Here is a 15,481-nt window from a genome sequence, read left to right as displayed (position 1 = left end):
GGAAGGGAGGCGGGCCGTTTCCTGGGTCGGGCTCGGCTGAAAACCAAGCCCAACACCAGAAGGGGGAAGACTCCGGAACTGGAAACGAAGAGACTTTCTGCCTCCAGTTTTCCGGACCCAATTAGATGTTGTACCCTGTCTGGTTACTGTGGTAACAGGTGGAGCGGTTTGTCCCGGAACCAAGAGAAGAGGTGGGTTCGCCAGAATGACTGTTAGTTACATTTTCTATTTGGTAACCCTCTCATAATATTTGAATACTCTAATCCTATTTTTCTTATTCAAAAGATGCTGTAGGGCTGGGAGCTCTACACCCACTCTTGAGAGAGAGAACTAAGATTGAAATCTAGGCATTCTGGCCCCAGACACCAGGCTTTTAACTACTAAGTCATACCGAGCTTTAAGGAAGTCTCATATGGCTGTGACCCAGCACACAATTCCAGCGGTTTTCAGATTGGTGAGACTACAGCCAGCCAAGGGTTGGAACAAGACGACCATTTAAAATGACTGCTCTGGCTTTTGAGGGTCCAAAAGAAGTAAGGCCTTATCGGAAAGGACAACTTGAGAATTTAGCAAAGGGTACTAGATAATTAAACAATAAGGAAATGATAAAGTGATGTTGATCTACAATCTCTTAGACATAGGTGTTAAAGAAAACTGCTAACTTCACCAAACAATTTCTGGCCCATTCTTACTCCCCCCAAAGAGGAAGTGAATCAGTAGTTACACAGACTTTCTCTCCCATTAAGTAATGTCTTTCCACAGGTTCACTATCAATCATGGAGATATCCTCAAAGGGCCTGTTCACCCAAGTTACTCAACTGTGGAACCTCCTAGATGATCTTGCTGAAAGTGACCCTGAGGGCTATAAGAAGTTCATTCAACAGCAATTGAAAGAGGGGAAACAGTTCTGTGCTGCCCCAGAACCACATCTCTGTCTACAGACCAAGATCCTAGTATGTACAGTTGGTGCCAAAGATGGGAAATTCTTGAATGAAATGATCCTGGAATGACCAGAGAATACTTTACTTACTTAGCTATTCCTAAAGTAATATTTAAGGGAACTTGCCTCTCTAAATAGAAATTTAAACAGTGTGAAAGATTATGTTAATAGGTAAAAATGGGAAATTTAAACTTGGTATATTTTGTAGATCTCATAATCAGCCATTTGTTCTGCTAGAATGAGTAGTAGTAGTAATGTACTGATTTAATAGAGAATCATGTAGTTAGAGCTTTTTCAAATAAAGAACTTACTTAGCCATGCAATCCTAGCACTCTTGGAGGCTGAGGTGAGTGGATTGCCTAAGCTCAGGAGTTGGGAGACCAGTGTGAATAAGAGCAAGACCCCCATCTCTACTAAAAATAGAAAAAAAACAAGCTGGGCATCCTGACAGGTGCTTGTAGTCCCTACTACTCAGGAGGCTGGGACAAGAGATCACTTGTGCCCAAGAGCTTGAGGTTGCTGTGAGCTATGACGACGCCAGGGGACTCTACCCAAGGCAACAGAGTGAGACTCTGTCTCCAAAAAAAGTTATTTGATTAGGGAGATAAAGAAGTGGTGAAATATGGTCAAATTCACCTGGAAAAATTGCTTAGATCAGTTTCCCCTACTTCCTTCCACTTCCTCTGGGAACAGCAACTGGATTCTTCATGAAAAGCCACCAACCTTGGAGAAATCAAGTAACAAGTATAATTTATCAAACACTTTTAATATGTGAAATGACTCATTTAGAGCCTAAAATTGTCCCTCTTCCAACTCTGTGATGGTTGCTTTTAGAATATTATTTAAAATTTTTTACACTAGTTTTTGAGATATGCAAAATTCTTTGCTTTCTAGAAACCAAAAGAAAAAATACTTTTTATCAACCTATGTCAGTGGAAAAGGATCCCAGTTCCGAAATCAGCCACTCATCCAGTACCTCTAAGTGTTGGCAAACCTGAAGATATGACTGAGTCATCAGGTACAAACAATGACAGGAGAGAAATCACATTTTTAAATTGTTATTAGGAAGAAGCATAGACCAGATTTTACTTGCTAAAAGCATTTCAGGTAAAATAATTTATTTGATGATAATATAGTTAATGCAAATAATGTGCCTTTATACAAATTAATACTGTTTAATTTTTCTAATAACTAAAATGAGCTGGTTTTAACCCACATAAAAATGCCAATTCTGGAGAGAATTGTTTGTAAAAAAAAAAAATTCCAAGAAGTATCTTAATTGCTGTAGCACCATTATGATTACCTCTGAAAAATACGAGAATAGAATTTATATTTTCTAGCTTTATCAGAGATATAGTTTAATATATTACCTGGCAGTATCATTAGTGTTAACATCTCATCTTCATTTCATACCCTCTGATTTATCTACACAGATGCTTACACAGTCATCGATGTTGCCTATAATCCTAATGTTCTTCAGGCAGCAGAAAAGAACCAAGTGAAAAAAGATCAGTTAATACAGATGACCATGAAATGCATTGAGAAGCAACTACAGCTCACTCTCTCACACTCTTACCATATTACCAAATTTAAAATAAAAGGGAGCATTGAAAGAATGGAACAAAATCTAATGGGAATCCAAACTGATCCCACAGATTTAAGAGAGAAAATGAGAAACAGTAAGTAGATGAATGTAAATGGAAAATTAAAATGATTTAAGATTTTTGCACCTTATCTACACTTTGCAAATGAAGTCTTGATTTTAAAAGATGAACTTTAGAAAGATATAAATATTACATATTAAAATCATTGGAGTATCCTTAAAGATTTTTAAAATCATGAAAAAAAATTTTTTTTGAGACAGAGTTTCGCTTTTTTGCCCTCAGTAGAGTGCCCTGGCATCACAGCTCATAGCAACCTCAAACTTTTGGGCTTAAACGATTCTCTTGCCTCAGCCTCCCAAGTAGCTGGGACTACAGGCGCCCACCACAGTGCCCAGCTATTTTTTTGTTGCAGTTTTTTTGTTGTGTTAGCTGGCCCGGGCCAGGTTTAAATCCATGGGCCAGGTTCATACCTGCCAGCCTCGGTGTATGTGGCCAGTGCCCTACCCACTGAGCTACGGGCACCACCCTAAAATCCTGCAAACTTTTCAACCAAATTTTTTGGTTTAAGATTCTTTAAAATTCCCAAGCTAATTTAACTGCATCTTGACCTGCCACCACTAACCAGTGTTTTTTATACACACACATATGGTGTTGCCACTAACAGTATGTACATTACAGCTCGTAGCCTGATAGTTTCAATGTTATGGATTAATATTGTGATTTTACCTCCCCCCCATTTTTTTTCCATAAAGAACTAACTCTTGAACAAAGCAGTACTGTGAACAATCCAGATCACATTCCTCAACTATTACTACCAGAAAAGCAAGTTTCAGGCAAAGCAGAGTGTCTGATAGAAGAGATTTCCAGCACTGAAATCCAAGTGGAGATGCAGATACCAGCCTATGAATTAAAAATTGTGCAGGATCAAAATGAGAAACCTCTGAGAATTGAGCTGAAAGTTGAATTACCTGGTATTAATTCAGTCTCTCTCTGTGACCTTAATGTTTCTGAGGTAAGTTGAATAGATATTAGTATAAATTTGCATCAGTCAGCATTTACTATATTATGCTGTAGTAACAAACTACAAAATTTGGAGAATTTATAGTGATTTCTCAGGTTACATGTCAGCTAGGCCTGTTCTGCTCCATGAGTCTTGCACATTTCAAGATCCAGGTAAAGGAGCAATTCCCACCTAAGATATGCCATTCATTCAGAGGTCCTCAAAACTTTTTAAACAGGGGGCCAGTTCTCTGTCCCTCAGACCGTTGGAGGGCTGGACTATAGTTTTTTTAAAAAACCTATGAACAAATTCCTATGCACACTGCACATACCTTATTTGAAGTAAAAAAACAAAACAGGAACAAATACAATCACATCGCCTCATGTGGCCCGTGGGCCGTAGTTTGAGGACCCCTGCATCATGACAGAGGGAAAACAAATCCAATGTAGTATCCTAAAACTTCCACTCAAACATGTCATATATCACTTCTATTCACATTCCATTGGCCAAAGTAAGTCACAAGGTTAAGTCCTACATGCATAGGATTGGTGAGTACCTTCTTATGGGTGGTCATAGGAAGTCACATGGCAGGAATGTATAATCTTACAGAAGAGCAACTAATTGGGACCAATGCTACAGTCTACCAAAGCCCACCCTCTTGGTCAGAAATATTTCCTTCTTTACATAAGGAAAGCACCTTCAATCTCAGCATCAGACTGCAAAGTACAGGATTTTGCATTCTTCTCCTGAATCATGGACCTGTAACATGCAGAGACAAGCTATCTACTCCCCCAATCCCATCCACCATATAATGTGAAATCAGAAGATAACCATAATTAACCATCTCAGTTCAGAAAATAAGAGGTACACTGCATTTACTGGTGACAGCAATTCTGAAATCCTCGTAGGCAGACATGGGAGGTAGAGGATATTCTCACCTAGGCTCCTTAATTACTAGCTCCCAGTTCCATTGCTCTCCATCATGACCTTCAGCTCCACTCCTTTTCCAGGGTCCTTCTCAGCCACACCTGAGGAGTATTGGAGAATGTGTTATTCTTAGATGCTGAGCAGCGTTCTCAGCCTGTTTTCTTGCTCAAGGAATGTTGGGCTCCAAAGAGTTTTAAACTTTGAAGTTTGTTTCTTTTAGACAGGCTAGTAGAAAATCCTTTTTTTTTAAAATAAGAAACAGGGTCTCATTCTTCACCCAGGCTGAAGTGCAGTGGCATGACCATAGCTCACTGCAGCCTCAAATTCCTGGGCTCAAGCAATCCTCCCACTTCAGCCTCCAGAGTAGTTGGAATTAGAGGGATGTACCAGCAATCCTCCCACCTCAGCCTCCAGAGTAGTTGGAATTAGAGGGATGTACCACCGTACCTAATTTTTTTTTTTTTGCAGTTTTTGGCTGGGGCTGGGTTTGAACCCACCACCTCTGGCATATGGGGCCGGTGCCCTACTCCTTTGAGCCACAGATGCCGCCCCACCGTACCTAATTTTTTTTAAAAAAATTTGGTAGAGATAAGGTCTTGCTGTGTAGCTCAGGCTGATCATGAACTCCTGGCCTCAAGGGACCTACCTGCCTAGGCCTCCCAATACAGATGTGAGCCATCATGCCTAGCCTCTATTTTCATCTTTTAAAAATCTTTTTTGATTTTTAGGATGATTTATTGATTGAAGTCTCTGAGAAGTACAGATTACATCTGAATCTTCCAGAACCTGTTGATACTAAAATGACTACAGCAAAATTTATCAAAGAGAAATCTACATTAATCATCACAATGCCATTGGTGTAAAACAAGATTGTCAATGTGTTTTCAGTTTTTAGTACTGAAATAATGTGAATTATAGGACCTTCATCATCAGTAGAGGTAGTCATTTATATTAAACACTGATTCCTGTTTTCTAAGAGTTCATTTTGATGGAATGAGTTTTTTCTCTTAAGCTATTATATCTATTTTTTAAACTCATTTTCAAATAAACTTGACATCAACCAGAAACTTATTTGTACTCATTTTAAAGATATTTGTAGTGTATCTTAAGTTATCATTTGAGAAAATTCTCATTGTTTCCAAGTAATATGTGATAACTCTTGGTTTACTGCTTGGAAAAAAAAAAAAAAAGTCTCTAGTAAATCTTTACATCAGGAAAAAAATCCCAGACTGTGTAAGAAGTGTTTTACTACCAAGATGGGTTGTAGCAGTGAATGTCTCCTCTAACAATAGATACACAATGAAATATAATATTCAAACCTAAGCTTCTATGAACCCTATATTTGATGAATCAGCTTTGCCAGGAGTCCAGACTACCCAGCTATACCTTTTGATATCAGATACAGGCTTGTCTGTGGATTGGATACAATGACCCAGTATGTGGCTATCATTGCACATCATAAGCAAACTATGTCCATCTCTTATTTGAAAAAAAGGAGGTACTTCTGGGATAAGCGCTTTTCTCTTAAGCAAAAGTACAGAAGTTATGTTAAGTTTCAATTATCATTCACTTTTTCTGTCAAAGATAACAACCATCCAATTTATATCTCAAGTAGGCTATATGCACACCAAACGTTAAACTTAATCATCTTTTCTAGATACAAAACAGCTTCCTTGCAATTATTAGCTTCAAGTTCAACATAAGGTCTATGAAGTTCTCCCTTACTTTGTTCTCTCATAAACTGTTTAACTTTAGCTTGCTTCTAATGGGCTGCCCTTGTCCAGAGAAGGGCAAGCCGCAATACCTTACCTCACTTTAAATGGGTTTTCTGCATCAGTTCCAGGATGTATGTAGTTTTTATTCTAGACATAAGGCAGGGGTATCTAACCTGTGCCCCATGGGCCACATGCAGACTATTTGGGGACTGTTTTGCTTATCTGTGGTGTTGGATGTCACTTACATTTCAAATGGATTTTGTATTAATAAAAAGATCACTACCTCCCACTCCCTACAAAAAGCAAAATGTTGGCCAGGAAAGGCATTAATAATGAACTGTGGACTGTTTAAATTTAAGTCTAACATTTTTTTCCTCTCAAAATTAGAAATTGAGATGACACTGATTATCCCTTAGAGAACAGATTTTTCTCCAAAGTTGGTTTTAGGTCACTTACTATTAGTGCTTATAATCTCCCCAAGTATTCCAGGATTTGTGCATTACTAGGTGAAGACTATTCCTGTATCTCTTAAGGTCTAGTCCTTTGTAGGCCATGCTTTGGGATATCCTAATTTCATACTCAGTAACCCTCAGAATTGTGAGTTAGGTGTCTAACAGAGCCAGACCACACTTTCCATTTTGGTAGTAAGTACAACACCCAAATATGGAGTTCTTCAGTAACTCCTTGAGCCTGAAGTGTCAGATCATATCCTCCTCCTCAACCCACTCTGTATTTTACCAATTATATAAATGTAAAATTCATCTGTATTGACAGCTTATACATCAATAGCTTTCCCTGTATCTAAATACTGTAATATAATGTGAAAATTACCAACAGATCAAAAATCAAACCAGACACACTGAAGACATACAATTTAATTGTTAAACACTCTTATGTAACCAAAAATACTGTATCTAACATTTTTCTTTCAGTTCTGGTAAGAGAAATATGCTGAACCCCGATTTAGATTACAGCTCAGGTTAACTTTTAACTCACAAAAGTTTTTATTAGAAGGCAACTATTTTTTTTTCTTCCCAGGGAACAGAGCTATAAGCATTAACAAAAAACAAATTAACTTTGAAATTACATATGTTTGAACCAGATCTGGTTCATACTGATGATGGTCCCTCCTTTTGCATAATATTCATTCAACCTAAAATTACTCAATACTCAAAAGTCAGATTAACATACTGATTGTTTTCATAACAATACAGCAAGGTAAATGTTTGTGGAATATATGGAGTGTCACTTGTGCACCATGTAACAACATTTAGAAATAGATTCGACACTGAAACAAAGCAAATTTTAGGGGATAGCTCCATGTATCACACATATAAGAAAACACTAGTCGATTTATTTTAAATAGTCATAAATTATTCCAAACATTTATTAAAACACATCAGTAGAAATTCTGGAATTGATAATGTTCCCAATTCATTTTTATTATCCTGAATATCACCACCTCCTTCACTCTAAAAGAAAGGCAAAAACATGACTAAATGGAAAAATGCATTTAGGCTGATAAAGTAATGGGCTTAATTTTTTCTTTCTAACAGGATTTTAGGGCTTTCTTATTCTACATGAGGCAATGCTGGAGTGGAAAGACACACTTTTTAACATACACTTAACTTTTTTGTTTTATCCAAGTAGAAATTACCATTTTTTAGCACTCCAAACTGTTCCCCTTTGTATCTCTCCCCATGTTCTTTTCTGACAGGACTTGGTGATAAATGGACTTTGGCACATATCCAACTCTAGTAGCCATATTTTACATATATACACATATTCTATATATATTCCATACGTATTTGACAGTTTTCCAGAGATTTGAGTAATAACTTCTGATTATTCAGTTCATTTGCAATCAACTACCAATTAACCCTAGAGGGAAAATTCTACTTTCACAACTTCTATTAAATTTACAAGCATGTTCTTTTATTTGGAAAGAACTATAAAATTCTGAACTCTGAATTACACATACACGTTTAAATAAATACCCACACAAATTCTCATTTACAACAAGTAGCTGGTTTATATTATCTCAAGAGGGGAAAAACAACTATTTAGAGATTTATAGAAAAAATAAACAATAATAGAAGAAACCTAAGAAACTGTTGAATTTAAAAATTTTGCTTTTTTCTTTTAAATTCTTTACCCTTCCCATCCATGATAAACCAAAATTATATAATAGAAAGATTTAAACCAGGATTAAATTAGAAACTCAAGCTTCAATTCAAACCTGTCCCCCAAAAGAATAATTTTCCTAACTTCTTTTTCTCTAACATCTAAGCAGTTAATTTACACAGTTAAATTTTAGAACTTCAGGGTTTCACATGGGTTACTACGTTTAGGTACCTGTCGCTGGGAACCACAATTTGACTCATCCTACATTTCCTAGTGGAAGTACTTTTCACCAAAAGGGTAGGCCACGTGGCCCTCGGCAAAAGGGGTAGGCCAAATGGCCCTTGATGAGGAACAGACAGCTTGAAATCTGGTGTATAATTATCAAATGTGCACAATATTTGGTTATAACAGGCATTTAAAAAATTCAGTAATGTTCATAACGAATAACTTATCTGGACAAACTCAATAATAAAAATAACTGGTTAATGTTAAAATAAAATGAACCACCTGCTTAATAACATATATAAATATCTTGGTAAGAAGGAACCAATGTGACCTGGGAGAATCTAGAAATTCTTGAGTTAGTTATAACAACATAGTGATAGGTTTTTCAAGGTACTTTCTAAACTCAGCAAGCCACTGGGCTCCAACTGCCCCATCTACAACCCGATGATCACAGCTGAGCGTAACAGACATCATGCTAGCCACGTCAAACCTAGAAAAAAAGAAAAATATAATTAGGTATAATGAAAGCAATCACTGGATCTTAGCTAATAACCATCCAGAAGCTGACTCCTACCCTATAATCCCAAATTGTTAACATAACCAATTTCCCATCTTCTGTTCATGTCCCCCTATACCTTTAGGTCAAATTAATAGCCTGAAGGCCAAACAGACCAAATAGATACCTAGAACATGGGTCAACAAAGGGGCAAATCCTGCCCACTACCTATTTTTATAAATAAAGGTTTATTGGAATTTAATTTTTTTTTCTTTTTTTTGAGACAAGAGTCTCACCCCGGGGTTGAGTGCTTCCTGCCTCAGCTTCCCAAGTAGCTGGCACTACAGGCACCTAACACAACACCTGGCTAATTTTTCTGTTTTTAGTAGAGATAGAGTCTTGCTCTTGCTGAGGCTGGTCTCAAACTCCTGAGCTCAAGTGATCTGCCCATCTCGGCCTCCCAGAATGCTAGGATTACAGATGAGCCGCTGTGCCAGCCTACATACTGTTTATTCACACTACAATGGCAAAGCATTTGCAATAGAGACCATATGGCCCAGAAAGCCTAAAATATTTACTATCTGATTCTTCAGGAAAAAGCATGCTGGCCCCTCACCTAGAGTCAATAAATAAAAGTTTCCCATCTCAAATAGAATTAACTGAATTTAGTAAAATTTAAAAGTTGCCACCCAGATAGAATGTATGCCTGATTCTATCAGAAGATCCAGTATACCATACCAATAACTATCTTTAAAACTGAGACTCAAAACAGGCACAGGTTAGGCATAGTGGTACATGCCTGTATTCTAGCATTTTAGGAGGCCAACGCAGGAGAATGCTTGGACCAAGAAGTTTGAGACCAGCCTGGGCAATAGGGAAACCCTGTCACTATAAAACACAGAAATATGAGCCAGGTATGGCGTCATGTACCTGTAGTCCCAGTTCTCTGGAGACTGAGGCAGGAGGACTGCTTGAGCCCAGGAGTTCAAGGCTGAAGTAAGTTATGATTACACCACTATACTCTACCCTGGACAACAGAGCAAGACATGCCCCCCATCAAAAAACAAAAACCCAGATACAGTCAGCCCTACCTATGAGTTCTGAATTGAAATATTCAAATTCCAGAAAGCAAAACTTGAATTTGCCACATACCAGGTACTATACTGGATCCATGCAAATGAATTGATAGATCAGCATTGTATTAGATGTTACAAGTTATCTAGAGACAATTTAAAATATACAGGAGGAGGTGTGGAGGTTATATGCAAACACCATACCATTTTACATCAGGAACATAAGCATCATGGAGTCTGGTATCCCTGGAGGTCTTAGCACCAGTCCCTCAAGGATACAAAGGGATGTAACTAGCTTACAACTCCCTCTCGGTTTTGGCACTTACCCTTTTTCTTTTTTTTTGTAGAGACAGAGTCTCACTTTATGGCCCTCGGTAGAGTGCCATGGCATCACACAGCTCACAGCAACCTCCAACTCCTGGGCTTAAGCAACTCTCTTGCCTCAGCCTCCCGAGTAGCTGGGACTACAGGCACCCGCCACAACGCCCAGCTATTTCTTGGTTGCAGTTCAGCCGGGGCCGGGTATGAACCTGCCACCCTCGGTATATGGGGCCGGCGCCCCACCGAGTGAGCCACAGGCACCGCCCGGCACTTACCCTTTTTCATTGTCTGCTGGAACCAGTTTATCCTCTGAAGCACCAATTGCCAAAATACACGCTTGAGGTGGGTTAATAATAGCAGAAAAATTCTTAATTCCAAACATTCCTAAATTAGATATTGTAAAAGTGCCACCCTAGAGGAAAATGGATTAAAAATAGAACATAACATAAACCAGAAAATATGACAAATGTTCTGTGAAAACACCAAAAGTTAATCTTTTAAGAAAGACCTGAATAGAATACACATTACTGAAAATACAAAAACATTACAATATGAACAGAAGTCAATTATGTTGGCTTCTGCACTCTAGTTTTCAGTTTTGGATCCATGATTCAATTTTTCTTTATTTTCTGGATCTTGTGTCATTAAGAATATGTGGCAGAATTAAAAGGGGAAAAATGCAATAAATGCATTCTGACCTTGTAAATAACATAATCCTTAAAATTCAGGAAATAAATAACTAATACTTTACCTGGAACTCATGTGGCTGTAGTTTACCCTCTCTTGCTTTGGTTGCTAAAGAAACCACATCATTAGCAATAGTTTCCAGTCCTTTTATATGTGCATTAAACACAATTGGTGTGATGAGTCCTGCAGGAGTACTGACAGCAACACTGACATCAACAACGTGATTTCTGTTTAAAAAAAAAAAGAAACCTAAATAATCAACAGTGTTTATTAAGAGCCTATGTGCTAGCTTAAACAAAAATAGTGGTATTTACTTAAAAAAATTTTAGAACCAGCTTGTGCTACTATTTGGGCACAGAAACTCCTGCCCTAACTTTTATGTTTTGCTGTACCCTAACCTTGACTTGCACTTTTTAAAAATGAATGAGAAATGTGCCGTGTAGGTTGGTTTTACAGACATCTTCTAACTTCCCCTGCCATCTGCTTTGACTAAAACATGGGTGTAGCTGGGTAAAAAAATAATTCAGCTTTCAGTGAGAATGAACAATCAGAACTCCTTAGATTTTGAATGAAACCATACTGGCTAGAGTTGAGTCTCTACAGGCAGAGTCTGAGCAGATAAAAGGAAGAATGGAGGGAAAGAACTAAATTTTGAAGAAAAACAGGGATGTTCAGGATGTAGAGGGTGGTGGTGTCTTAGAAAAACATGAAAATGAGATTGCCAATCTTTTCTCTAGCAGGTGTTCCTATATAGTTGGGTCTCATCTCAGAATATTTAACACTGAAAATACTAATACTAATAAAAAAAAACTACACTGAAATTCAGTTATCAAACTATTCAAAAATCAACTATAAAATATGTGTTTCTGTATTCACTCAATAACAAAATTTGTTGTAAGCCTAATAATGGCTATTATTTTATAATGAGAAAAACACTATTTAAGATATATACAACCACCACAATGTAACATGAAAATAACTGATTTGTATTGGTCACCAGATACAAGTATTAACATTTGATTTGTTCTCTACGTATGTAACAAGAAGAAACAGAGTTTTAGTAGAGGTTAGAGGGCAGAAACTGTGATTTTTTTTCCCATCCAAGTAAACAAATTCCTGAATTTTATGCACAGTCTCCTTAGGGTTTGTGTAAGGGCCCCTGCTGAAGTGTTCTGAGATGGAGAAAAGTTAAAATTTAACACAAGGGTATATAGCTCTGCCTCCAAAGAACTCCAGCTCTTCCTAGGCACAATCTCCAGAAGATCTTCCGTACCAAACCCCTCATTTGCCTAAACTGATTAGAGATAGGCTTTTGTCACTTACAAGCACAGGGATCTGCTTTAATAATATAATGCGTGACCCTTACCAGTTATCACAGCTGGACTCGAGCCAGGGTCTCACAAACCAAATACTGGTTTCTTGATAAAATTATCTGTCTCTAAAAAAATTTTTTTTAAATTGCTTGGTTAGTGATCTTAACCTGTAGAAAATGGGGATAGTGTTTCCTATTTTGTTCACCAATGAACTAGCAAATAGTACATGTGGTTTTTTTTTTTTTTTTGAGGCAGTCTCACTCTGTTGCAATGAGTAGAGTACCGTAATGTCATCATAGCTCACAGCAACCTCAAACTCTTGTGCTCAAGTGATCCCATTGCCTCAATTTTTCTATTTTTATTAGAGACAGGATCTTGCTCTTGCTCAGGCTGGTCTTGAACTCCTGAGCTTAAGTAATCTGCCCATCTTGGACTCGGATTACAAGCGTGAGCCACCTTGCCCAGCCTAATACATGTCAGTAAATGTTTCCTGAATGACTGTTATGAACAAATAAGAAATGAAAGGCATTTGGTAAGAATTAATAAACTGATAGAACTTACCCTGCCACCTTGATTCTTTTATATAAATAAAAGCATATATCAAAGATAACCCAAGTTTAGTTCTAGACTACTGAAATAAATATAGAAACAAAGTCACAGGAACTTTTTGATTTCCCAATGCATATAAAAATTGTATTTACATTATAATATTGTCTACTAACAGTGCTATAGCATTATGTCTTTTTAAAAAGTCAATATACTTACCTTGATTAAAAAATACTTTATTGCTAAAATACATTAACAATCATCTGAAATTTCACCAAATTGTAATCTTTTTGCAAGTGGAAAGTCTTGTTGATGTTGATGGCTATTAACCAATGAGGGAGATGGCTGCTTAAGGATGGAGGGACTGTGGCAATTTCTTAAAATAAGACACAAATGAAGTTTGCTGCACCAACTGACTCTTCCTTTCAGAAAGATTTTTCTGCAGCATGTGAAGCTATTTCATAGCATTCTGGCCACAGTAGAATTTCTTTCAAAATTGGAGTCAATGCTCTCAAATTGTCACTGCTTTATCACCTAAGTTTAGGGAATATTCCAAATCCTGTGTTGTCATTTCAATAATGTTCATAACATCTTCATCAGAAGTTGATTCCTTCTCAAGAAACATGGCCAAGAATAGTGGCTCATACTTCTAATCCCAGGATTTAGGAGGCCGAGGTGGAAGAAGTGCTTGAGGCAAGCAGCTCAAAACCACCCTGGGCAACACAGCAAGACCTGTCTCAGCAAAATAATTAAAAATTAGCTGGGTGTGGTGGCCCATTCTTGTTCACCTTTTCAGGAAGGTGATGTGGGAGGACTGCCTGAGCCCAGGAATTCAAGGTTACAATGAGCTATGATTATGCTACTGCACTCCAGTCCTCCAGTTTGGGTGACAGGGAGACCCTGTCTCAAAAGAACAAAAACAAAACCAAAAGACAATATTTTCTTTGATCATCCATAAGCAACTCCTGTCTGTCCAAGTTATATCATGAGATTGCAGCAATCCAGTCACATCTTCAGTATCTACTTCTAATTCTAGTTCTCTTGCTATTTCTAGCTCTTTTGCTGTTACTTTCTCCACTGAAGAAATCTCTGAATCCCTCAAATTCACCCAGGAGGGCTGGAATCAGCTTCTTTCAGACCTGTGGTAATGTTGATGTTTTGATCTCCAAATGAATCACAAATTATTTTTTTTCAAACAGTCTTAACTCTGTCACCCCAGGTAGAATGCCAGAAGTGTCATCAGAGCTCAAACTTCAACCTCAAACTCCTGGCCTCAAGCCACCCTCCTGCCTCACACTTCTAAATAGCTCAAACTGTAGGTATGCCACCACATCCAGCTAATTTTTTCTACTTTTGATAAAGATGGGGTCTGAGTCTTGCTCTTGCTCAGGCTGGTCCTGAACTCCTAACTCCACTTCCCATCTCAGCTTCACAGTGTGCTAGAATTATAAATATGAGCCACCACACACAGCCCACAAATGTTCTTAATGGCATCTAGAATAATAAATCCTTTCAAGGTTTTCTTTTCTTTTTTTTTTTTTTTGTGGTTTTTGGCCAGAGCTAGGTTTGAACTCACCACCTCTGGCATATGGGGCCGGTGACCTACTCCTTTGAGCCACAGGCACTGCCACCTTTCAAGGTTTTCAATATACTGTATTTTGCTAAGATCCATCAAAGAAGCCATTATCTATGGCAGCTATAGTTTTATAAAATGCATTTCTTAAATAATAACACTTGAAAGTTAAAATTAGGATGGAGCTGGAACATATTCTTCTTAGTAAAGTATCTCAAGAATGGAAGAAAAAGTATCCCATGTACTCAGCCCTACTATGAAACTAATTTATGGCTTTCATATGAAAGCTATAACCCAGTTATAACCTAAGAATATGGGGAAGGGGGAGAGGGAGGGGGGAGGATGGGCGGAGGGAGGGTGATTGGTGGGATTACACCTACAGGGCATCTTACAAGGGTACATGTGAAACTTACTAAATGTAGAATATAAATGTCTTAACACAGTAACTAAGAAAATGCCAGGAAGGCTATGTTAATCAGTGTGATGAAAATATGTCACATGGTCTATAAAACCAGTGTATGGTGCCCCATGATTGCATTAATGTACACAGCTATGATTTGATAATAAAAAATAAAAAAATAAAGTTAAAATTACTCTTTTATTCACAAGCTGCAGAAGAAATATTATATAAGCAGGCATGTAGCCCACATTCATCTCTTTATACATTTCCAACAGAGTTCATGGGTAACCAGGTTCATTTTCAGTGAACAGTAATGTTCTGAAAGGTATGTTTTCTTCATGTTTTCTTCTGAGCAGTAGGTCTCAACTCAACATTGGGCTTCATATATTCAGTAAACCATGGTATAAACAAATGTGTTGTTATCCAGGCTTTGTTGTTCCATTTGCAGGACACAGATGAGATTTAACATAATTCTTTTTACTTTTTTATTTGAGGTAAGAGTCTTGCTCTGTTGCCCAGGCTAGAGTGTCATGGCAT

General features: G+C 37.6%; 2 protein-coding genes across 5 annotated transcripts in view; one reads left to right on the top strand and one right to left on the bottom strand.

The window, feature by feature from the left end:
• The first annotated feature begins 68 nt into the window (after nucleotides 1-68).
• PIH1D2 (PIH1 domain containing 2) lies at nucleotides 69-14,836 on the top strand. Of its 4 annotated transcripts, XR_008380604.1 has the most exons (7): nucleotides 69-191; nucleotides 763-953; nucleotides 1,835-1,958; nucleotides 2,374-2,619; nucleotides 3,297-3,556; nucleotides 10,452-10,626; nucleotides 14,026-14,836. XR_008380604.1 is itself a non-coding variant. In XM_053593698.1 (6 exons), the coding sequence occupies exons 2-6, from the start codon at nucleotides 777-779 to the stop codon at nucleotides 14,050-14,052; spliced, it is 834 nt and encodes a 277-aa protein (XP_053449673.1). In that variant the 5' UTR covers nucleotides 69-191; nucleotides 763-776; the 3' UTR covers nucleotides 14,053-14,836. The 4 variants fall into 4 exon arrangements, 3 of the variants coding, with proteins under 3 accessions (XP_053449673.1, XP_053449672.1, XP_053449671.1); XM_053593698.1 differs by lacking the exon at nucleotides 10,452-10,626; XM_053593697.1 differs by lacking the exon at nucleotides 14,026-14,836 and having other exon boundaries at nucleotides 10,452-10,658.
• DLAT (dihydrolipoamide S-acetyltransferase) overlaps nucleotides 7,510-15,481 on the bottom strand; it is a 39,160-nt gene continuing 31,188 nt past the window's right edge. The window contains exons 12-14 of the mRNA XM_053593694.1: nucleotides 11,177-11,339; nucleotides 10,701-10,837; nucleotides 7,510-9,025 (exon numbers count right to left, since the gene is read on the bottom strand). Of these exons, the coding sequence (XP_053449669.1) occupies nucleotides 8,896-9,025; nucleotides 10,701-10,837; nucleotides 11,177-11,339 (430 nt within the window). The 3' untranslated portion in view covers nucleotides 7,510-8,895. The remainder of the gene's footprint in view (nucleotides 9,026-10,700; nucleotides 10,838-11,176; nucleotides 11,340-15,481) is intronic.

The sequence above is a fragment of the Nycticebus coucang genome, chromosome 6, assembly GCF_027406575.1.
Source record: "Nycticebus coucang isolate mNycCou1 chromosome 6, mNycCou1.pri, whole genome shotgun sequence".
Lineage (NCBI taxonomy): Eukaryota > Metazoa > Chordata > Mammalia > Primates > Lorisidae > Nycticebus > Nycticebus coucang.
This window is presented reverse-complemented; position numbering and strand designations above follow the sequence as displayed.

What these genes read in the sequence shown, in the direction of transcription:
- PIH1D2 (XM_053593696.1), top strand. Translation starts at nt 777, where the DNA reads ATGGAGATATCCTCAAAGGGCCTGTTCACCCAAGTTACTCAACTGTGG. An exon ending in GTCTACAGACCAAGATCCTA is followed by an intron (nt 954 to 1,834) that starts GTATGTACAGTT and finishes TTTGCTTTCTAG; the next exon opens with AAACCAAAAGAAAAAATACT. An exon ending in AAGAGAGAAAATGAGAAACA is followed by an intron (nt 2,620 to 3,296) that starts GTAAGTAGATGA and finishes TTTTCCATAAAG; the next exon opens with AACTAACTCTTGAACAAAGC.